The following is a 26,014-nucleotide window of genomic DNA, read 5'->3' as shown; positions in this document are numbered from 1 at the left end:
GATTCTCAAAAGTCTCAGCCAGCTATGTCTCAAGGATGTATATCTCATAGAGATAGGCATTCCAATGGCATCCCATGCCAGACTCCATATGAGGGTGCTACTATGGACATGAAGGGTCCGGTAGTCAAAAGTATCAAATCCCAGGTCAGTCCAAAATAAATCCCAGGGGTTGCTTGAACCTGGCTAAAGGCAGTCTTTTGCAGCTGTCTATTCCCATATCAGCAGTTAGCACAATGCATCAGCATTAGAGTGGTGGAGAAGACATTGGGCAGGCAGTTCAAGATGTCCAAGTCTGCCCTGCATATCAACATTTTATAGATAATGGCAGTCATCCTAACCCTCCAGGCCTTTCAGGACTGTCTTTTTCTGGGTGCAGTTTCTATCTGCTGTAATAATATGGCTGTAGCATGGCAAATCAACAAGTAGGGATATGGTCCTATTCTTTGTGTTGAGAAGCTGTGGAGCATGGGAATGAAGCATTCTTTCAGATCACTTTCTGTCATCAAACCATATCCTAGCAGAGGCTAATCTTGCAGATTGACCGTATAATTGTAATTTTATGCCTCACAAGTCATCCTCAGTCCTAACAGTTGCTCTGAAGACAGGGTAAGTCTTGTTTGGACTTCCCTGGCCAACAAAAGTGCAGCAGGTATTTCTGTGTCTTTTGTACACCAGCGGGCACCTCAGAGAAGCTCTCCTTCAAAAATGGCCCTTGGGCTACTATGTGCATTTCCTCCAAATCATTTGTTGATGAGGTTCTTTAAAAGAAACTGAAGCTACTAAGGGCCAGCATTTTTCTTATATCCCCTAATTGGCCTCAACAGATATAGTATTCACTCCTGTTCTGTTTGCTGAAGCCCTTGCCCTTGAGATTGCATCCATTCAGGAAACAAATAGACCATCCACTGAGTAAGCTTCACCCAAAGATTTATTCCCTTAGACTAACTACCTGCTTTCTACAGTAGTCACCATTAATCTTCTATCTTCTCTGAAATGTTTAGGATAATTTCTCTTTCATACAAACCAAACACTAATAAGGCTTAAGGAGACAAGAGGATCTATTTCATTGACTGGAGTACAGGTAATAAACTGGACTCTTCCTTATCCCTTGTCATATCCTTTCTTGTTTATCTTTCTCAAATATTTGACTTTTGATTGAATTATTCTGTTATAAAAGTCCATCCTGCTGTCATCTTTAATGATTCTGAATTTTCCAGTTCTTCCGGCTCTAGTATCACTAAAGGTTTTCATTACCTCTTTAGAGATTGTTTTCTTACTTAGGTCTTTCCAAGGGTTACTGTACTGTCTTGTGACTTATATTTTGTACTGGAGAATGACCTTGCCTCTTTTTCGGCCTGTAGTCATTACAGACCTGAAACAGCTTTGATGGAAGATTTTATCCTATGTCTGTCACCTTTGCTAGGACAATTTCTACCTTATCTGTTGATCCTCCATATTTGATATTTGTTAGAGACTGGCACTCATCACATTAATCTATCTTTTAATGCAAACTTGCTACTTAGACTAACCTCAGTCTGTATAGCCATCTTTCATTGTTTTGTTTTTTTCTCACAGCATTTTAATGAGAGAATCTATTAAATTTTATTGACATACGCCTTCAGCTGAAGTTTCATGTAGAAAGGACAGACGTTATTTACAGAGAAACCAGCTACATGATTCCAAGAGAAAATTTGGTGAAGAAGTGATTCTCAAAGGTGGCCAAGAAAAAAAAAGTTTTATCTTGAGCAGTATTTCCATTTTAAACTATGTGCTTTTTTTCCATTTTTTTACATAATTTTGATTTTGGTCCTAGTTACTTCATATCTTTATATTATTATTATTATTATTATTATTATTATTATTATCATTATCATTATTATTATTATTAGCAGTAGTAGTAGTAGTAGTAGTATTGTTCTTGGTCTTGTTCAAACTGAGAGGATTTTATTGGTCACGTATTTTCTTTCTTTCTTATGTATTTGCATACAGTGTTTTACTTTCTGCAGTAACTAGACTGAGTTCTCATTTGCTGCATCATTATTTGTGTAAATGATATGTGCAGATAATACCAATACTAATTCATTGTTTGACGGCATGTTAGATTTTGTTCACTAAAAATTAAAGATCCTCTCTACCACGCTGCCAGTAAACTATGAGACATTAAGAAGTTGCTTCTTTCTGCTGTTTCTGAGATACACTCTCTTGGGTGTTGTTGTGTTTTCCTTCAATTACTGTGTGGACTGCAGGAGTGGTGTTCATTAAAATTAGCTGCCTGTGCTTATTTTGATAAACAGTTTAAATATATATGTGTGTGTGTGTGTGTGTGTGTGTGTGTGTGTGTGTGTGTGTGTGTGTGTGTGTGTGTGTGTGTGTGTGTGTGTGTGTGTGTGTGTGTTTACTGGAGTAGTGCACTCATCCAAGATGACAAACTGCAGGCACAGCATGAATAAAAAAATGTTTCTCAGTTTGAAAATTAGTAGAAGTAATACTTTTTTACATTGTGATGAGAACAATAAGATATACTGTAAAATTCTGAGGTCATTGAACTGACAGTGATGAGGAGAGACAGAAAAGCAGAGTTAAAAAATGGCAAGGAGTTAGGTGACATGCCCATTGGGGAAGTAGGCACACTACAATTGAGTATGTGTGTTCTAAATTGCAATCTGAACTTGGAGTAATAGTTAAATATTTTAGGTGTGTAGGAAAAGATTGCTCAACTGGGGGTACAATGGCATATAACATGTTTTGCACTTTGGACTTTAGTTCTTGAATTTAAGAGTATAGGAGCAGTTTGGGAGTAGTGCCTTAGGTTATTAGAAGAGGTCATTTCATAAAATTTTGCTGCAACTAGATAAAGCGTTTTGAAATGTAATAGTTTATGGAGCTGAGACCATAGTGATATGCCAATTTGTTGTTTAACGAGGAGCCATTTGACTTTATTAAGGGTGAGGCAGTGATGTTATTGGAGGGGGATGTTTGTGTTTAAGTGGCAGATGGAGTTAATGATGGTTTGCAGAGATGTTGAGTTTTTCTTGGAAGGGACAGCAATATTGGGAAGGCAATATTTAAACTGGGAGAGAGGTGTTCCCTTGCCTATGGCTCGACTGGCAATGGGGAAAGGACTAATAGATTTCTTTAGCCAAGAACAGAATGTAGTTGATTTTAGCCCTTTTTCTATGCAGGTATGGACATTAAGTAATTTATCAAGTAATTTATCAACATAAATTCCATGGCATTTGAAGGATGCAGACGCTTTCATGTTAGACTTATTTAGATCTATGATGAATAAGTTGCTATGAGCCTTTGAGATTTTTTTTGTGAAGTACCAGACAACATGGCTTTAGTTTTTGAGGAGATAAGTATTATATTGTGGTTAATTACCTGTTGCTGAAGGAAAAGTAGATCTAACTGAATCTGGAAGTGAGAATGGCTTCTTCCTCCAATTTCAGTTATAAAATGTGTAGGTATAATGTTTGGTATAATATGAGTTAGATGGTTTCCTAGCTATCTGATCTTATTCCTCTCTGAAAATAGTTAAGAGAGTAACATGTAATTCTCTCAACTTGATTTGTGTTTTAGTAAATAGAAATAAGCAGATACTGTCACCTATTTTAAGTCATGATTTTTAATTAATTTGTGTTCTTTCCAGGTTGGAGGATCTTGGCCTACAACAGTTCACTGTTGCTGAGCTGTTCACCCGAATTTTCATCCCTACCGCCTTTTTGCTCGTGTGCATTCTACACCTTCATTATTTCCATGATCGCTTTCTGCAACTTACTGATCTTCAAGCAGTTACCAGCAAACAGGACAGTGCCATTTACAGGTACAACCCTATTCCTCTTAATGTGTTTCCTGAAAGCATGCACTTTGTACGAGCATGGTATTCCAGAGTGAGTTCTAGAGACAGTATAATACAGTACAGTGATGTTAGAATTTCAACCCTATGATTGAATCACATTTGTGCCTACTTGTATAGTGCCATGGGCAAGTGATTTCTCTGATGCTAGGTCACAAGATGAGGGGTTGACATAATGAGAGTCTGGTATAGTGGTTAGGGTCTTCACCTTATAAACAGAAAGTACACGGTTTGATTCTGACCACAGGTAATTAGCTAGAAGTAAAATGTCCCTTAAAAGCAGATAGCCTAATATTCCACTATAAACAAATAAATATCAGTCACATTTAACCTACCTGTAACTAAAATTTGGAAATTCAAAAACAACTAAGTAAATAGGAAGTGCAGTTCTGATCTACATAGAATAGGCATCTGACTTATGTTTGGCTGTAAAATAGTTTTTATGGTATAGGAATGAAATCTGAGTTATACTGTAACCTTTTATGGTACAGAAATGAAACCTGAGTTATACCTTGACCTGTATAATGTTAAAAAATGTCAGTAATGCAACCTACAAGAAACATGTAAATTACACAAAAAGATTTAGTCAGTTAACATACCTTTGAACTGCCTTGCTAAGACACTGATAACTGAAGTTAGATTAATGACCAGGGTGTTAGAGACCTGATTTGTGGTGTGGGATATGATGGGCAGGCTGTGTTCCAATCTACAAGGAATAAGATGGGAATTCCTCCTCACAGAAAGGTGCCATAACAGAAGATAAGGGCTAGTCCTGTGCAAGGGGCATGTACTGGTCATAACCCTTGCACAGGGCTAGTCCTGTAGAAGGAGGATGACCAGTACATCAGGACTATGAAGATGGAATTCAATTCTTGTACAAGGTGCTAGGCATGTAGAAACAAATACCGAGCATGACTGCCCATGTTACATGTGCCATATGTCATACATCCAACTTTCCAAGGGAGGAGAGTTAAGAGTATAATACAAAAGAAAAAATCTGGGGGCATCTTCTCTATGATGGACATATTTTGTCTGTAAAGATGTAGGAGAGGCTTGATGTTGACAGGGACCTGGGACCAAATTAACAAAAAAAAACATATTGCTTCAGCTGTACAGAATGCAGGAGTACTTCCCTAATTATTTCTGAAGAAAGGAATTAGATTAAGGAGGACTAATAAGATGCAGTGCAGTTATGCCTTAGTCAGTTATAGTCATTCAAGCTGGGAGTTAGTCGTAAGGGACTAAAATGAACAAAAACTCATCAAGGGATTGATTGTCGGCTGCCATGTTAAGTTATTTAAATTTGTACAATTATTTTTAAGGGGACAAGTTGGACACAATGAATGCTTGGCCTGCTTTTCCTTAATGACTTCAACACTGGATCTAAAAAGGAATAAAAGAGAAAGATCTGCCATTCTCTACAAGTTGCCAAAACAATGAAGGAAAATACTTTACTTCTGTGGCACAAAAGGATAAAGAAGTAACTGCAACCTGGGTAACCTATGTTTAATTAGTGGTGTGATGCCTGGATGGAGCAGGATGGTGAGGATTGGTGTGAGTGGCTATTGACAGCTAACCTAGCTTGGAGTGGGGGTAGAGGTGGTACTGGTTCACCTCTTAGGTGACACCTCAGAGGTGGAATGAGGTGTTTCACCTGAGGAACTTGAATCTGCCTAGTGGCTGGGGATTAGAATGCATGCCTGCATGTGCCTGGTCCTAATGGTCAGTAACACTAATGGAGCTCTAGTGATCCACTTTGGGCATTAGGAGCTCTAAGGGCAATTTATCAGGACTGGGAATCTGGCCTACTTCCTACTGCCTTCTAAATTTTAAGGGATTCATATCACCAACAGAACAGAAGATGGCATGGTGTATGTAAAGAAGAGTTTCTGAAGTACTTCAGGAATATATAATAATATAAGTGTACAGATATAGGCAAAAGGTGTGGCAGGGGCAACAACCATCATGCTGCAGGGTGTAGTTTAAACCCCTAAAAGGAAAAGTTTATTACGTGTGTGTGTAGTTGTCTGTATATCTGTGTATGGTGTACATGTATCAGTTCATCTTTGTATTCACAATGGCCTGCCTTGGAATTATGTGAGTGACACATATCACAGAATCCACTCTGTAGTGTTTTCTGATGTTATATTTAAGCCCTTCTTTATTTGTAATGTCAGCACATGGTATATGTCTTCTACAAGCAGAGAGAGTGATGAAGCACAGTGTATAATTTTCTAATAAAACAGACTGTACTGTATTTTATAGCATGTGAGCAACTGAGTAAAGACTGCTTGAACAACTTAAACATATACATATTCTGCAAAGTAAAAGATCCTCAAGGATTAAAAGCACACTCTATGGGACACAGGCAGAAAAACATGATGGTGCATTTCTCCAAAGAACGAGACGTACATTTCTGGCATAGTCTAACACATGGGAAAGAGCACAAACAGCATCGGTCTAACACATGGGAATGAGCACAAACAGCATCGGTCTAACACATGGGAAAGAGCACAAACAGCATCGGTCTAACACATGGGAAAGAGCACAATCAGCATCGGTCTAACACATGGGAACGAGCACAAACAGCATCGGTCTAACACATGGGAAAGAGCACAAATAGCATCAGTCTAACACATGGGAAAGAGCACAAACAGCATCGGTCTAACACATGGGAAAGAGCACAAACAGCATCGGTCTAACACATGGGAAAGAGCACAAACAGCATCGGTCTAACACATGGGAAAGAGCACAAACAGCATCGGTCTAACACATGGGAAAGAGCACAAATAGCATCAGTCTAACACATGGGAAAGCAGCATCAGTCTAACACATGGGAAAGAGCACAAATAGCATCAGTCTAACACATGGGAAAGCAGCATCAGTCTAACACATGGGAAGGAGCACAAACAGCATCGGTCTAACACATGGGAAAGAGCACAAACAGCATCGGTCTAACACATGGGAAAGAGCACAAATAGCATCAGTCTAACACATGGGAAAGAGCACAAACAGCATCGGTCTAACACATAGGAAAGAGCACAAACAGCATCAGTCTAACACATGGGAACGAGCACAAACAGCATCGGTCTAACACATGGGAAAGAGCACAAATAGCATCAGTCTAACACATGGGAAAGAGCACAAACAGCATCAGTCTAACACATGGGAACGAGCACAAACAGCATCGGTCTAACACATGGGAAAGAGCACAAATAGCATCAGTCTAACACATGGGAAAGAGCACAAACAGCATCAGTCTAACACATGGGAAAGAGCACAAACAGCATCAGTCTAACACATGGGAAAGAGCACAAACAGCATCGGTCTAACACATGGGAAAGAGCACAAACAGCATCAGTCTAACACATGGGAACGAGCACAAACAGCATCGGTCTAACACATGGGAAAGAGCACAAACAGCATCAGTCTAACACATGGGAACGAGAGCACAAACAGCATCGGTCTAACACATAGGAAAGAGCACAAACAGCATCAGTGTAACACATGGGAAAGAGCACAAACAGCATCAGTCTAACACATGGGAAAGAGCACAAACAGCATCGGTCTAACACATGGGAACGAGCACAAACAGCATCGGTCTAACACATGGGAAAGAGCACAAACAGCATCAGTCTAACACATGGGAAAGAGCACAAACAGCATTGGTCTAACACATGGAAAAGAGCACAAACAGCATTGGTCTAACACATGGGAAAGAGCACAAATAGCATCAGTCTAACACATGGGAAAGAGCACAAACAGCATCGGTCTAACACATGGGAACGAGCACAAACAGCATCGGTCTAACACATGGGAAAGAGCACAAATAGCATCAGTCTAACACATGGGAAAGCAGCATCAGTCTAACACATAGGAAAGAGCACAAATAGCATCAGTCTAACACATGGGAAAGCAGCATCAGTCTAACACATAGGAAAGAGCACAAACAGCATCGGTCTAACACATGGGAACGAGCACAAACAGCATCGGTCTAACACATGGGAAAGAGCACAAACAGCATCGGTCTAACACATGGGAACGAGCACAAACAGCATCGGTCTAACACATGGGAAAGAGCACAAACAGCATTGGTCTAACACATGGGAAAGAGCACAAACAGCATCGGTCTAACACATGGGAAAGAGCACAAACAGCATTGGTCTAACACATGGGAAAGAGCACAAACAGCATCGGTATAACACATGGGAAAGAGCACAAATAGCATCAGTCTAACACATGGGAAAGAGCACAAATAGCATCAGTCTAACACATGGGAACGAGCACAAACAGCATCGGTCTAACACATGGGAACGAGCACAAACAGCATCGGTCTAACACATGGGAAAGCAGCATCAGTCTAACACATGGGAAAGAGCACAAATAGCATCAGTCTAACACATGGGAAAGCAGCATCAGTCTAACACATGGGAAAGAGCACAAACAGCATCGGTCTAACACATGGGAACGAGCACAAACAGCATCGGTCTAACACATGGGAACGAGCACAAACAGCATCGGTCTAACACATGGGAACGAGCACAAACAGCATCGGTCTAACACATGGGAAAGAGCACAAACAGCATCAGTCTAACACATGGGAAAGAGCACAAACAGCATCGGTCTAACACATGGGAAAGAGCACAAACAGCATCGGTCTAACACATGGGAACGAGCACAAACAGCATCGGTCTAACACATGGGAAAGAGCACAAATAGCATCAGTCTAACACATGGGAAAGCAGCATCAGTCTAACACATGGGAAAGAGCACAAACAGCATCGGTCTAACACATGGGAACGAGCACAAACAGCATCGGTCTAACACATGGGAATGAGCACAAACAGCATCGGTCTAACACATGGGAACGAGCACAAACAGCATCAGTCTAACACATGGGAAAGCAGCATCAGTCTAACACATGGGAAAGAGCACAAACAGCATCGGTCTAACACATGGGAACGAGCACAAACAGCATCGGTCTAACACATGGGAATGAGCACAAACAGCATCGGTCTAACACATGGGAACGAGCACAAACAGCATCGGTCTAACACATGGGAAAGAGCACAAACAGCATCGATCTAACACATGGGAAAGATCACAAATAGCATCAGTCTAACACATGGGAAAGAGCACAAACAGCATCGGTCTAACACATAGGAAAGAGCACAAACAGCATCGGTCTAACACATAGGAAAGAGCACAAACAGCATCAGTCTAACACATGGGAACGAGCACAAACAGCATCGGTCTAACACATAGGAAAGAGCACAAACAGCATCGGTCTAACACATAGGAAAGAGCACAAACAGCATCGGTCTAACACATAGGAAAGAGCACAAATAGCATCAGTCTAACACATGGGAAAGCAGCATCAGTCTAACACATGGGAAAGAGCACAAACAGCATCAGTGTAACACATGGGAAAGAGCACAAACAGCATCAGATTTCAAGAATGGATGCAAAGATTGAAACAGTATTACATGAAAGTTCAGATGCCTGAGTAAAGCCACCTGCTATTTAAAAATGGCAGTCAGTATGATATGGAGAAGGGTCAGACTCTGAGGATGAAGCAGCTAATGCCTGCAATTAAATTTTATGCCATCACATTTTTTTATTTCACTTGAAAATTCTAGTCATAGGATGATGGTCCATTTCTGTCTCATCTTGTCATGGCCCCACAAAAAAGGGAAGCTCTGTTCCAAGTCACATATCAGGACATAGGTCATTACTATAGCCTTTGCTTTTATTTCAATTTACTTTACATCCTGCTGTCCTGTTAAAATATTTCAAGTTTATAAATATAATGTTATATCATGCTCTGGACTGGTAATGTGCTATGTTGTCATCTGCACAAAACAGTTGTTTTCTCATAACTATTTCTCCATTTATATTCAGATGTGTTTTACTATCTTATGTTCTCGGTTAATGACTTTAATTATAAAGCAAAGAGTAATGCTGAAAGTGGAAACCTGTGACTAACTCCTCTTGTAAGCTCACCACTACATTTCACCATAGCTTGAGCTGATCTGTAGATACTGAATTTTAATGTTTTGCATGTTTGTGGAAATCCGAATGTCTTATGATATCTCTTCATAAATTCCCAACTCACTCTATGAAATTCTTTTTTGGCATTCAAACCTTTTAACATTGGTATATAGCTATTGTCCAAATGCATCATTCTAAATCCTCTAAATTTTAAGTTTTTTTTAAATAATGTCAAATGTTTGCCTGCATTCTATAAACTCAAGTTAGTCTAGGTCTATTATTCTCAGCAATATCTTTGATATTATTTTTGCCAAAAATCATCATAAACATTTTCAAGTCATGATTCAGAATTGAAATGGGTTGGCGTGACCCTGGACAAAGGGATCATTCCTCTTCTTTAGTATAACTACCACTACTGCTTCTTTCCAAGTCAAGGGCACATCCTCACCCAGAAAATGTTGTTAAAAATTAGTAGCATTTATTATGTCCTTCACCTTAACTTTATAAGCTTCTTTTGGAATCCCATCACTAATGGAGGCGGGAGTGCCTGGATTCTGGCTTCTCATCACTTACATCATTTCAATTCATCCCATCACTAATGGGGGCGGGAGTGCCTAGATTCTGGCTTCCTATCACTTCCATAATTTGAATTCCCTTTATTTCATATGAACACCCCTTTTTTTCTACTTCTGTTAACTGACCAAGCTTTAATTATCTCAGTATGTTACCATTCCTTGTGTGTTACTCTTTTCCTCTCTATTTGTTTATATTATGTACTGTAATAAGTTACCATTACATTCCTTTTTACCCTAGGTTCACTTCTAATCTAACGTTTTCATAATTCCTGATTTCCCTACTCATTTTTTCAACCTATTGTTCCCTCAAATGTTGAGCCAAGAATTTGGGTGCTGTACAGTTATTGTCAAAATAGTTGTTCTAAAACCATCGTTCTATGTTCATTTATATTTTCTAATCATCCTTACACAGATATTTTAACTTCTTTCAATTGCTTTTCTCTTTGTTGTGTTCCTCTTATTGTTTTGTGCTTCTGTTAATCTCTTAATTTTTAAGCCATCTAATACCTAATTTAATTTTTATTCCACATCTCATTTGCTTTTATTGTGACCCCCTTTCTAGTCTTCAGTTTGCAAGTATCACAATTCTTTGCAAGCCTTTTACTGCTTAGGTTCAAATCTAATAAAATTTTAGTTACTCAGTCATTAAACAGTTTTCTTTATATAAGAAATACTTGACATTGCCAATATATTTCACAATATATTTGTACTTACTTTGTATAGGTGCATGGATTGACAGTACCACTAGATGTATTGTCTTGCTTCACACTACCATATATAATTAGTAACCTTGCCCAGGAACAGCATTTTACTTAAAAATGTGGATATTCCACTTCATTCTGTCTTATTTTCATTATATCCTTAGGCCCAAATGCATGCCTATTTTTCCTCAAATTATCTGTCCTCAACTGGTATTTTATAATATCTTGGTCCTCCTATGATATTCTCTTATTTCCTATAGTGGTCCATTCTCCAAATACTACCATACATCCTTGATGAAAGGCTGTAATTTCTCTCATAATATTCTTTATGTCTTGTTTCACTGCTTTCCTTGGAATATATAGTGCAGCAAGTGTAATTCTTATACCCCACCAACAAATTGTCGCTGTTTTATATCTTCCTTGCCTATCCCTCATTTTTTCTCAATCTTTTTTTCTTTCATTATCTTTCTATTGAAGCACAAATTTCATGTTCACTGTCATTAAGATGTATTTCCTGTAAAATTATTATCTGTGAATTACTGTTGTAAATATAGAGAACCTTCTCCTGTATTTTGTTATCCATCGGGCCATTAATATTCCAACCGGTAGTCCATAGTCTGTTTCCTTCATTTTGTTTTGTGCTACTTTGTATATTTTAGTGTAATATCATTCAAGCAGAACCTGATTTCTTATTAGAACCCACAATACCCTCCTTAGTCAGAAACAATTAGCATATTAGCTCTTTATATTTTAAAGCATTATAGCTAATACTCTGCACAATCAACAGTATAATGTTTCTTTCAGTAGTCTCCAATCACTCAAATTTTGATTTACTCCTTTGGGCAGGAGAACATCTGTTATAAATCACGTAACTGTTTATTTTAATTGACTGCAGCATTTTATTTCTGAAATTGCTCCGCCATCCTTGTAACAATATGCTAAACCCCTAAGGACTGAATACAGCCAACATATGGAGTACTGACTAATACCAACTCTAGTGCTACTTCTTTTTAAAACATGAAAACAATTTTTACTGACCTTTTCTGAGACAAGATTGGCTCTTCTGTGTTTTGTGCTATCATATTGTGCTTGTCATCAGTGTTATCTAAATGTAAATACAGGCTTATATCATCAAGAACAGCAAAAGCAATCAAGAAAATTTTGAGGATACAGAGAGACAATTTTCATTTATTTATCATTGTAAAATGTGTTAAATTGACTCAAATCATGAGAAAGATCATATGTGATATAATACAAAATAAAGTCTGCATAATGCATGGCCAACCTTTCTGAATAGTCTGTCAGCTGTCTATGCAAATACTTTTTTAATAACTTGCATGATGTAGTGATTGTTACTTCTTTACTGACGTTTTCATTGCTTTAGTATCTTTATCATCTAAATGCATAATTTCATTCTAATTCTGTGTGTACCTGTTTAAGGATATTGCTTTAATTTCTTCTTTAATAGTTCTTGTTTTCTCTCCATCTCTCCTCTCTCCATTACCATGGCATGCGTTACTATGCTTCATCTCTAACCTTGCAGTCATACCAAAGTCAATGGTCGTGTTTATCTAATAATAAATAGGTGGGTACCTATATGTTTGCTTTCCTATATAAAACTTATAGTGATTCAAACAATGGATTAGGGATAATTGGCTTACAGATGATATAAACTTTATATTTGTATCTTATCTTAAGGTATCATTGTGTGCTTGTACTAGGTAAGAAGGAATTGTAGAAATGTAAGTATTATATGAGGCATTTAACTAATCAATGAACAGCATTTACAGTGCTCTTAACATCATACCACCAAAGCCAACAGATAGAAGAGGATCAGGTAAAGCCTATAAAGATAAAAGAATCACTTTATTTTTTACTTGTCTGAGTCCAAGAGACTTAATGTGGTTACAGTTATAAAAATGAATAATGTTTTTTTTTTTTCCAACTTCAGAATATGTAGACAATTAAATGTAAGGCTTCTGTGTGTCTTCTATAAAGTACAACATTGTAAAATAAATTAATCCTAAATGCTTTGTTTTTATAAGTATTCAAATATGCAATTATGGTCATGGCCGACATGTCTTACATGTCTTTAGGGGTACAGATCAATGCACTTAATGTATTTTTGTTAATGAATATTGTCTATACCACAGGAAGTAGAAGTGGAGTGATGCAGCACATGTCTATGTTGACATACGTTTTATATATATATATATATGTATAATATATATATGTGTGTGTGTGTGTGTGTGTGTGTGTGTGTGTGTGTGTGTGTGTGTGTGTGTGTGTGTGTGTGTGTGCATATATTCAGCACAAGTATATAGACACTTAAGTGACAATTGCATATTGTCTCTGCCTATGGTTATTGTTTTCATCCTCTAATTCAGAGCACGTGTGATTTTGCCTAAAGTTCTACAAATATAAAATGCAGTAAATATAGGAGCATGGAGCCAGTATCTTATCTCCAATAACAGGCAAGTTTGTGTACTTTTGCAATACTGGGAATGCTGTGCCATACATGGAAAAATTGCACCTGAAGTTATATTTTGTAAAATTTGTTCCTTAGGCCTTGCAAATCCTGAAAATGTTTTTACATGCAACTTATATTTAGTATACTAAGACCAAGGTTTCATTGGATCTTAAACAGAGAAAAACAAATTGGTGTCACAATGACTAAATATATTTTCAAGGAGTCAAATATTACCTCTTTTGTAAAGTCCTCTTCATTACACAGAAAGAATGTCCCTCATATGACTTCTAATACTTCTTTGGTATGTTTTTGCTTATAGCCTGACAGCTCTTCTCTTAATTTCCTACAAAAAATGGTTTCCAGAGTAACACATACACCTTAACCCCTGAGATACACACTCCAGTTCTCAATAAAAAGGATTGGCCTAGGATTGTACTTGACTTAGACTATCGGGAGGCAGAGAAACATTTTAAATAAATCTACCACATTGTCAGAAAAAGGAAGATAAGACCTTAATGAAAAATGACTTCTTCCTATCATATATAGAATACGGTACAGTAACCAGTGCCTGGCAAAGGGAATGGTCCTAGTAGAGGCATTTCATTACTATTTGTACATGTAACTGGTTCAAACCACACTGGGATAAGAAAAGTCCTGGATGATGTATTGCCCAGTAAGGTGTTAGAAAGGGAATAAAGAGAGCTTGAAAACAACACTTAGTGTTTGGGTCACACTATAGGAAATTCACCCCCACTTGGGTGGGGAAAGCCAGGGAACCTTGTTGGCTAGGCTTACTTAGGCCCTTGGGCCAATAACCTAGTACCTACCTATGAACCTATTGAGCTCTGGAAAGGAAGCAAGAGAGTATAAGTATAGCTTGATGACCACTAGGTGACCATACAAAAATATTAAATAGGCAGCTCCACTAATATGCTGTCTACAAACAGCCTCCCCTGGTAGGGCATAAAATGGAAAATGAGCGGCGCATGGAGTCTGGCTAAATAATAGCAGGATAGGGGGTGGTAAGTGGCAACAGGAAGGAATTTTAAGGATCCAGATAGCCAGAGCAAAAAAAATGAGATCTTCTTTCTTGAAGAAATCAATAGACATTAGCAAGTCAGGGTAGCCAAACTTTTTTAAACTGGACAACATATTCCTTCACCATGCACACACACACACACACACACACACACACACACACACACACACACACACACACACACACACACACACACACACACACACACACACACACACACACACACACACACACACACACACACACACACACACACACACACACACACACACACACACACACACACACACACACACACACACACACACACACACACACACACACACACACACACACACACACACACACACATTCACAAACACACACACACACACACACACACACACACACACACATATGCACACACACACACACATATATATATATATATATATATATATATATATATATATATATATATATATATGGTTCCCATTTACAACGTCGAATAGCGACATGATGGAAGTGTAATATCTCGAGACTAGAAGCGCGAAACATTTGAATCTCGAAAGACGAGAAGCGCGAAAATGACAGTCTGTGTCTGATTGCTATTGAAGAGCGATGGAAGTATCTCTGACTAACGAATCTCACCTAATTCCGTTAGCATGCAGGATATGGACCGAAAGTATACTGCTCCAGGTTCAATTGGTGCTGTTTATGTCACTGTGTTATCGCAGAAAGGAGGTCCGGTGCTCCTACTGGATGGCTATGTCTTACATAGAGAAAAGACCTACAAACAGAAGAGCTACTGGTGCTGTAAATGGAAACATGGCAAAAAGTGTAGAGGTAGGGCTGTGTCATTAAGTGTGCCGAATGGGGAACAGTTATTAAAATCAGTTGGGCATTTGCATCCTGGAGACCCTGTTGATGTTGAACAGTACAGAGTATGCAATAATTTAAAAGTAAAGGCGAGCAACTCCAGAGATACCCCTTGCTTGGTTGTGGATGATGTGTTAGCATCAACCTCTACTGTTATTGCTCCCAGTTTTCCTCCTCGTAAAGCACTGGTACAGCAGGTTCGTAGGATTCGACGTAAGGTGTCAGAATGTTGTAGCACTCGTATTGCACATTTGCAAGATATAAATGTCAGTGAATTTCCAACCAAATCTGGACTGTTTCTAACTAAAAGTATGGTAGATGTTGTGTCAGACACAGCAGTGGTGGTGTTTTCCACTAAGCAGAATTTAATTGATTTAAGCACTGCAACTATTTGGCTTGTTGATGGCATGTTTTTTTACAAAGCTATAATGTGCCGGCAGTTATGTAGTATACATGGGTTGATTCAATATGGAGGGTACCATAAGAGTGTGCCATTATTGTATTGTATCATGAATAAAAAGTCATTGAAGTCATACAATATTATGTGGAATTGTGTGTTACGCTTGATGGACGAAAATGGATTGGAAATAGCTGTGAAATACGTCTTGAGTGACTTTAAGATTGCTGCCAGAAGAAGTATACTTTTAAATCTACAGGGTGTCACAGCTAAAGGATGTTTGTTTCATTTTTCCCAGAACATATGGAGGAAGGTTCAGCAGTTGGGTCTAGCACACTTGTATAATACGGATTTTTTGTTTCAGTTGAATGTTAAATGTTTGATTGCTTTAGCGTTCCTGCCTGAGAGTGATGTCATTGCGGGTTTCAATGAAGTTAAAGCAGTGTTTCCTGCTGAAGGTATGGAACTCTTGCGTTATTTTTCTGACTGGTACGTTCACAGCAAAGCCCGTAAGTTCTGCACTAGAACTACTGGTTTCTCCAGATTCCCGCCACTGTTCCCTATTACATTCTGGAATGTGGAAGAGTTAAATGCATTGTTTTTGCCTCGTACACAGAATAGTGTAGAGGCATGGCACCATAGGCTAAAGAGTTTGCTGGGACATAGACAGACCGATTTAGCTGTACTTATGAAAGTATTGGCTAGAGAACAAGACAGGGTGGATGAGCTCAGGATCTGTTTGAGCTGCGGTACGCCTCCCTCACCGAAGAAGCGGAAGGTTGTCCGTCGTCATTGTCAATTTGAGCATGTGTTAAAGAATAGAGGAAGTTATACATCTTTAGAATTTCTTATGGCTATTGCAAGATTTTTGAAGATATGAGGAGAACACAAGATTACTTTTGTTACTGCGGATATTGATGAATATTACAATTGGATTTGCGACGTAGGAGTTATAGCCGTGTTGGTATTTCGTTTTCATGCACGACAGTTGTTTTGCTATGGATATTTCGTTTATGTTATATGTCAGACCTGAGAAATGGTTATGATTTGTTTAATAAAGTGTCTGATGTTTTTTCGAGATTTTTCGACATTATTATATGGCGTACCTGTTGGTTGGTTGAATTCGATATATTTAGTACTCGAGATTGTTTGCTTTTGTGTTTTTGGTTTCGGGTTTACGCGTTTCGAGTATGTTGCATTTCGAGGTTCTAAACGGGAACCATATATATATATATATATATATATATATATATATATATATATATATATATATATATATACGCATACATATATGAAGCCACACAATCCAACTCTCAATGCCTGGTTCTTAAGTTTCTTGACACAGGAAGCTCTTTTGTGGTTATAGTAGATCAAAGTCAAACTATTTGAACTTTTCATCTTCAGAACATCAAGTCTGGAACATCACAATTACAAATTGTGAGATCAAACATAAAAGGGATACAGGTATTTATCAACCTATTCTTAATTTTAACAATTTAGCCCATCACGTAAGGACTCATAATGGTGAGGATCGAATGGTTGGGTCTCCACTTATGTTTATTTCCACATATAATGGGGATTCTGAGTGGTTAACTAATATGATTAGGAAGAATTGGGGTATTTTACAACTTGACAAAAATGTTGGAAGCAAGTTGGGTTCATGTCCTGCCTTTATCTTTAGGAAAGATTGTGCATTTAAGGATATTTTTGAAAGGTGTTCTCTTTCTAAGGCCTTGCCTACTAATAGAGCTTTAGGTAATTTTAAGTGTGGGAGATGTTCGATTTGTTCATTTATTTTGCCAACAGGCCATAGGTTTATCTTTAACAATCATTACATTTATATTTTAGGTCATTTTGATTGTTTTTCCAAGAATGTAGTTTACATGGCAAAATGCCAACAGTGTTCAGCATTTTACATAGGGAAAACTTGTAGATGTTTCAGAGAGAGAGAGTTAGGAAACACCTTTTAGATATTAAGCACCTAAAATCTACAAATTCCTTAGCTAGGGATATTGTTAGTAATTCTAAACATGAGTTTAGGTTTTTTGTGTTACAACAAATCAAACATGATTTACAAGGAAAAATTCTAGATGTCCATTTGGATTTATGTGGACTTAGGTGGCAAATCAAATTAGACGCACAAAATTATCCTGGTCTCAATGATTATTGCTCTATAAAGCCTATACTTAGGCATAAATATATAGGTTCATAGATTAGTACTAGGCTATTTGCCCTTGTGGGCCATTTTAAGCCTAGCTAAGTACCCCATGTGAGAATCAAACCCTGCACCTTGTGTCTGCAAGGTAAACACCTTAACCATTTTGCCATCCTCCCTCCTATATATTATGGGGAAGTCCTGATTAGATTTGTTTTCATATATATCCAATATTTTTATTCTTTATTTTTAATACATATATATATATATATTTGTTTGTGCACATTTATATATATATCATATATATTTCATACATACTTTTTATATACATAATCTTTTTTGTGTGTACATATGTGTATATGTTTTTTAGAAAAAAGAAAAAGTAATTTTTTAAATGGTTGATTGATTAATTGAATTGTGTCAGGGGGTGTGTTCATGTATTTATATATAAAGTGTGGCTTTGGATTGGTTTAGTATTCTGAAGAAGTCTAATTGTGAAGACTAACCTAGGTCACTTTTGGTTTTTTCATTTGTTTGTGGTCAATAAATTCTATTTTTTGGCTTGGACTACGTGCTTCTTTGGATATATCTTGTATTCTGGTTCCTGGTCGGACAAATTGTGAACATGCCAGAATGCTGAGCTGCCTAAGGAAATACAAAGTTTCATTATTTGTAGTGTGCGTGAATGTGTGTAGGTTGGGGGGGTAAGGGTTAGGTGCAGGTGTCTCTGCTGCGTAGTATGAGGATTAGGTATAGGATTACCATTAGCTTTATAGTTTTGGGTAGAGTTAAGGATGATGCAGAGGGGCTAAACCTCACCCTACCTTTAACCATATCTCTAACTCCAGCCCTAACCATAATGATAATGATAACTCTACCCTTGTCACAACACTATACATGTAGCACGGTTTTCAGGATATTTTAGTATCAACATTTCCACATTCAGTGAATAATTACATTTTTAATTTTTTTCTCAATATTTATGTTTCTAGTACAATGCATTTATTCAATTGTTATACAAATGTTAGACAATCTATCTATGTGTGTGTGTGTGTGTGTGTGTGTGTGTGTGTGTGTGTGTGTGTGTGTGTATGTATATATATATATATATATATATATATATATATATATATATATATATATATATATATGTATATATATATATATATATATATATATATATATGTGTGGTATTATTGAAAATAATTGAACGTTATTAATTTCTACCTTTGTTTGGTTAGCAAAACAAATGGTCAGCAGTTGTTTGAGATTGCCAATCCCTGGGACTTGGAGAATATATCCTTTCCCTGGGGATTGTATAATCTCAGCGCTGGAATAAATACTTTTCAGGGGTTGTGGAGGAGTGCATGTTTTTTCTTACTTTACTTACTCTAAGGTTAATCCTCAGTGCATGCACATAAGCATGTCAGCATTGTGTTGTCGACATAAATGTGCCAGCATTAGTAATGCTGACTTTTTGCTACAGCTGATCTAGTTATATATTATGCACACACATGAATGTATAAGGCTAGTCCATTTCTCAGGGAGCAAATCACTGAAGGAATCAGCAAACTGGTTTCTTTTCTGGAACAGAAGTTGAATGTTTAAGTAAGGGAGATTAGGGGTGTAGCCATCAATAAAAAAACTAGAAATTACTTTGTAGGAAGCAAACTCAATGAGTAGATCTTTCAATGCATTTCCTCACCACAAAATATACAAAAAGAGATAACTAATATTCAAAATAGACATCTCTTGCTCTGTTTTCACACTGTGTGATCTACAGTTACACCTTTTCTCTTCCTACTTAGTAACAGCTTATTAAAGTTTTTAACTAATTCACTTTTTTCTGCATCCTTTTTCTAACTAGTAGCTGACCACATATTTATAATAATTGTATTTTTTATCAGGTGTATGTATCAAAAATGTAATAAAACAATATTCTGGTCTGATTGCACTCATCTGTCAAAAGACAAGACTGTTTGTAAAAATGAAATGAATTAATATCATGTGGTTTGCAGTTATTTATATTGAATTAACTTTCTGACATTTCTCCTGTAACTCCTTTTTTCACTTTGCTTTTCTCCTAATTGCTTTGAGCAGCATCAAGCAAAAATTGCCCAGCCATCAGAATGAGTAAGTTGTCTGAAGCCATGAAATGCTTGCCATTTGACATTGCCATTTCATACTTCGAAGTCTTAAATTCTGACTATTTTTCCAGTGGGGAAAATGTCAAATTTAAGTATTACTGTGGATTGTAACTACAACAATGCCAAAGGAATCATTTACTGATATGATTCAGCATCAAACTTGCAATAGTTCTCTGATGTGCTTATAATGCCTAACACATTCTTAATGTCAATGCAGTCATTTTAAGGGAACCCATGTTACATTTTCTGTCATATATATTCATTCTAGGGTAGAAAAGGAAATGTTTAGCAGTTTGTGTGCATGATACTGTGCCACAGCGCTTATGGAACTTTTGCATGTTTGCAGGCTGGTACATCAAGATGATAGTCTACCAGATCTAGGCATGATGGGACTTACTAGTTCTGCTGCTATAGAAGATGTCAGCATTCCGCCAAAGGGTGAAGCAGGACAGGGAGATGATGGGTCCAGGGGAGATGGAGAAGGAAAAGAAGGTGACGAAGGAAATGAAGATGAGGATGATGAAGAAGATGAAGAAGTAGAGGATGAAATGATTTCAGGTATCCAGAACACAAAATCCCATTTGTTATTAATAACATGCTTTTTCAGTATATGTGTGGGTTTGTCTGTCTGTTTTGCTATCGGTAGTCTGTTCCTCTTTGTGTGAAGTAAGGTATTTATTTGTAGATGTTTATAAGTATATTATATTCCAGATTTAAACCACTGAAATTCTGTATTTGTTTTCTAATTGCCTGTTCAGTGGTAGATAATTAATATCAAGGGTTCCCTACCAATTATTAAATTATCACTTTTAAGGAAGCTATCTTATTTTAATATACATTTCATTTTTTATGATTTATTAAAACTTCTGCCGCGCCTGCTGTAGAAAAGTGTGTACACCATAATTGTACTCCTCACATTCTAAGACAATTGTGACACTGATCCTCACTGACAAAGACTGGCAATGTTGTTCTCCTGCATGGATTTGGAATGCTAAAATATCTGAATTGAAATAACATTGTTTTACCTCAGGTTTAAGTTTCTTGCTTTTCTCTTTCTTACATATTTATTTGATGCAAGAGAATATATTATTCACAACTGCCTTTCTAGTAGATGGGAAAGATGGAATTAGTAATGAAACCGGACTGACAAAGACTCTGGTTTCTGAAAAAGGTCTGATTGATAATAAAGCATACGTATTACACGTTAATGAAATACTATGTGAAATATATTTTGATCCAAACATTTCTCAAGCATTTTAAAGCATAAACATAATTTGCCTGCAGAGAAAGACTGGCTGGCCATCTGAATTATGTAGTTTTCTTTAATTCTTTCTAACCTTGAGGTTAGAGTCCATCCCATCTCATGGATTCCCAGCTAGGATTCTCCTCTGTCCATGTCATGCATGCTTGATGTCTACCATTAGGTACTATTTGACATCTGTGTTGAATATCCCGTCTTTTGATGGAATCTTTGGAAGTAAGAGGTATACTTAGGAACAATCAACAACATGTACAACAGCAGTATTGTGTTAATTTGCAGTGTTGGTGAGGCAGTTTGTTATTATATTGGGTCATATTTTCATCTAAAAATGCAGACCACTGTTATAGTCCTTCTCTCTCTCTCTCTCTCTCTGTTTCTCTTTTTTTTTTATTCTCTAGTTCCACCTTTCCAACTCAGTTCACACTTCACTTCTGCTACATTTGTGGGTAAGATGTTAGAGAAAGTAAATGTTTATATTTCCATTTCTTCTGTTCTAGATCACAAATCATGTCTAAGACTATCATGTAGGTACTCACAATATAATTGTCTAAAGCAAGAAGAAAAAAAAAAAACAGAAAGAAAAGAGACCATTAGCTATAAGTAGGCTAACTTCAGTTTTTATCGTAAAGCCTCCATCAGGCATGATGTCTATTTTTGCCGTTGTCTAGGACTTTGGACCCACATTCCAGATATCTTACATGACAACTCACTGTATATCTGACATGATCCTCAATCATCAGCAACAACTTTTCAGCTTTTTCTTCTTCTGATTTGGAACATACTAATTATTACCAAAGATTTTTGCTCATATCAATTCAGTCAGTGTCATGCACTATTCTAAAGCTCAGGACACAATGAATTACTAAATAAATGTGATTGCAACACAATTAAGCTATTATATCTATATGTAACGATATATATATGACTTTTGAAGGTTGATAAGGTGGGACTTTATCTCAGCCATTTAGTGAAAGAATTTTACAAGGCTACTGCCATATCAAAAATACTTTTCACTTTGCTAGCATGATCCATACCTTGATTCCATAATATTTTTAGCAGAAATTTGTGGCAGCTCTTTACAGGACTCTGAAGGTAAGAAAGATTGGAATCATGCGAAGAACAACTTATTTGTAACTAGCACCTTGTAAGAGATTTTTGGGGAAAAAAACCTTTGAACACAAAGCAGGTGTGATATGAGATGTCATAGGTTCCCAATAAGCATTCTGACCTAACTGTAATTATCTTATCTTTGGGAAATCCATGGTGCAGTACAGAAAAGTAGGCTAAAATTGAAATTCAGTACAAGAATAACTATGCTGATGTTATCCCTGTTAATAAGATGCTTAACCTTAACAGTATTCATCAGATGGAAAATAAAATTAAAGTAGTCTTTAAACGCCAAATCACGCATTGCTGTAATAAACCATGCATCCCAAATAAATAACTCAGATTTCCAATGCCATGGATAGTCAGCAGAGTAATACATTCAGCATAAATTCATCTTTGAGTAACTTGCACTGTAATTGTCTATTTAAGGTTGAGTCTTTTATGAGTTTCTGGTATTCCAGTTTAACATATCTGCCACGACACCTAATGCTATCTTCTGTGGAAAATTGCCAGTGTCAAAGCACAGGCTTAGATGAGTATGATCAATATATCTATAACTCAACTCATAAATACAAAATATTATGGTAAAACTTGGGAAAAGTATGCAGACAGCAAGTAATTTGAGCACTTGAGCACACATTACAACAGATCAAACATACCTGACAAATACAGATTTCATATTGTTATTTTTATATTTTTAATTGAACATTTCAAAGCATTCAATACTGTCATCACTCAAAAATACTAAAAGAGTTTGTTTTTTATGTTAATTCTTGTTGTACAATTCAATTTATATAGCAATGCTTAACGTGACAATTTTCTTTTTATATGAGTACTGTAACCTTAAGTTTCAACACCATATTAATTCACATTTTTCTCTTCCCCAAACCCCACCAGCCTTTGGGAGAGACTACCACCCATGTTTCACCCCTGATAGTGCACTTACACTAATGAGACATAAATTTTGGCACCCAATGTACCTCCTAGAAACTGGCATCATCCACTTATAGAAATTATAAGCATTAACATTAATATACCTATCTAGTACTTTTTCCTGCTTTTCCATATTTTCTCCCTACATTTTTTATCACCCTGGACTGCCAGCATATGCCTAAGTATTCTGAAATTATACAGTAACTGCACTTTCTCTTGCTGTCTTCACCTATACCAAGAGTATGAACTTCCAACATTTTAGGGCTCGCTTTCCCATTCCTCTGTACGATTGTTCCATACATTTTTAATACATGGAACTTTCAAAACATATGCCGATTTCTTCCCCTTTCTTTCCAGATCAGTAACATTTCTCCTCCGTCACCTTCCAACATCCCTGTAACTGATGGGGAATTTGAAACTACCTCTGAAACAATATCATATACCAATCCCATGTAATACATACAACTTTTAATTTACCATACCTTCTCAATACCACACTGCATTCTTCTTCAGATATAATTACAGTCCTCACTGTTTTCTGCCTACTTCTTAATTGTTTACATCACCTGGCCATATTTCAACTGACCTTGCATATGTCTTTCACATTTACATTCGAGTTAAATATCCCTTCCTTCATGAGTATTAATAATCATTACTTCCTCATGAAGTGAGTGCATTTACTAACCAGGCCTTTGTAGCCAATTTCAGCTATATAAAATGTAACCAGTCCCTTGCCTTCAGGACAAATCTTTCCTTTTCTTGTTCCCAACATACAGACTTCCAACTGTAAAGATTTCATACTGTCTAGAAATACATACGAAATATCAGGAAAATCAGTGAATATAATAGTTCAAGGAAATGGTACAGATGATCAGAGCTTATAGGTCTGAGTCACAACTTCTCAAATTCAAATGTCTGCATCACACAACACTAGAAAAAAAAATCAAACATAAATATAATGCACACATATGCACACAAACATATACTACAATGTTCCTTTCTGCTGTTTTTCTAACTCCAAAAGCACCAGTGCCAGTGAAGAAAGTGCATGGCAACTCTCAAAGAAAATAGTGGCCTTCATGATGTGTGAAGTCTTAAAAAGTTGGCAACAGTAATGCATATAGTTTTACAGAATGCAGCAGATACAAAGCAAATTATTTCATGGTGCCAGGAAAAGAAATTTGGTCTCATTCCTGGTACTGCCAGCACTGTCTGATATTGGTGTCTTACATGCCACTCATACACACACATGAATCATTTGCACACTACAGTATTCACACACATCAGCTAAGATTAATACAATTAATGCTTCCAACCATTAGGTGGTCATGACAGTCCCACATACTATGCCAAATGCTGATTCAACAGAGAGGATTCCACCAAATCAAACAATGAAAATATTTCATTAAGTACCTTGATGCTAAATAACTGTTATTTCTCACAGTATTTGTACTGTTGTGTGTGTGAAGCCTGAATGAAATACATCCAAAAGATCCTGTGTCATTAAATGTACCTGTAGTTGGGAAGGTACAACCATCTCTACTCATTCAACCAAAATGGGGGTAGTCATTGGCAGTAACCCTCCAGAGTACTTTATCTAGAGAAATATTCTTCAGGACTGTTGTAATCAAAGCTTTGTAAAACCTCTGGAAATCCATCTGTTCCAAGGGATATATAATGATCTTGTATATCAACTAAACCATAATATCCCAATAAGGGAAAATCAGTTTGGCTGCCCTGAGTCATTATTACAGAAGATGAATGCAAGCCAGAGTCCAATGTCATGCTGTAAAGGATTCCAGTAAGAAAAAAGTCATATCAGGCAAAACTAGGCCAAACTGGCTGATTAAAAACACAAACCATATGCCGTTACTTGGTGGCATGCCTGAGGGAGGGCACTTTAACTAATAAGCAGATTCCAAACAAATTTGTGATGAAAAAGATCTTCAGATTGAGGGATAGGGTGGACTAGACAGCCCAAAAACTGCAGATATGATATCACCACTGTTAGTAACTCTCTCTAGGAGACATTAATTAGCAAATGGTTGACCAGTTTAAATTTGACCTCATTAAGGTATCATGCCATGAACCAATGCTTCAGCCTACATCCCTGCCTTCACTGGTTACACTTGATCAATAAACCAGCAAGGAAAAAGCCTGCGCTGATGGGAACACAGTTTGGCTTGAGCTAACAAATCTAGAGGCTCCAAAACCTTTCCATCATGGAAAGTCACAAAGTGCATTCCAGTTTACAGTCATTTTCATGTGTAAGAATCAAACCTTTTTAAAGAGATAGTCCTAGAAATAAAATAAATTGGCACATATACTAAATCAGAGAGAAATAAAATACACCACAAACAAAAAATGCCCTATTTACAGTAAGGAAATCAGTAAATTAAGGAGTAATTTTTTCAGTGACTAAATACAGTATCATGATAAGCCTGGATTCTGTGTTGCAATGTGCGCTGTATAGCAGTCCTGGTGCAGATGGTATCTTTAACAGGAAATCAACAGATGTGATTCA

General features: G+C 37.0%; 1 protein-coding gene across 1 annotated transcript in view; it reads left to right on the top strand.

Annotated features, from left to right (window-relative positions):
- The window catches only part of PIEZO2 (piezo type mechanosensitive ion channel component 2), a gene marked incomplete in the record, with an annotated part of 2,710,318 nt that overhangs the window by 1,840,954 nt on the left and 843,350 nt on the right, over positions 1–26,014 (top strand). The window contains 2 exon segments of the mRNA XM_044067359.1: positions 3,650–3,823; positions 20,536–20,747. Coding sequence (XP_043923294.1) covers positions 3,650–3,823; positions 20,536–20,747 — 386 coding nt within the window.

The sequence above is a fragment of the Protopterus annectens genome, chromosome 3.part1 (genome assembly GCF_019279795.1).
Source record: "Protopterus annectens isolate FY-2018-M chromosome 3.part1, PAN1.0, whole genome shotgun sequence".
NCBI classification, from domain to species: domain Eukaryota; kingdom Metazoa; phylum Chordata; order Ceratodontiformes; family Protopteridae; genus Protopterus; species Protopterus annectens.
The sequence above is the reverse complement of the archived record's forward strand: the minus strand, read 5'-3'. Positions and strand labels throughout refer to the sequence as shown.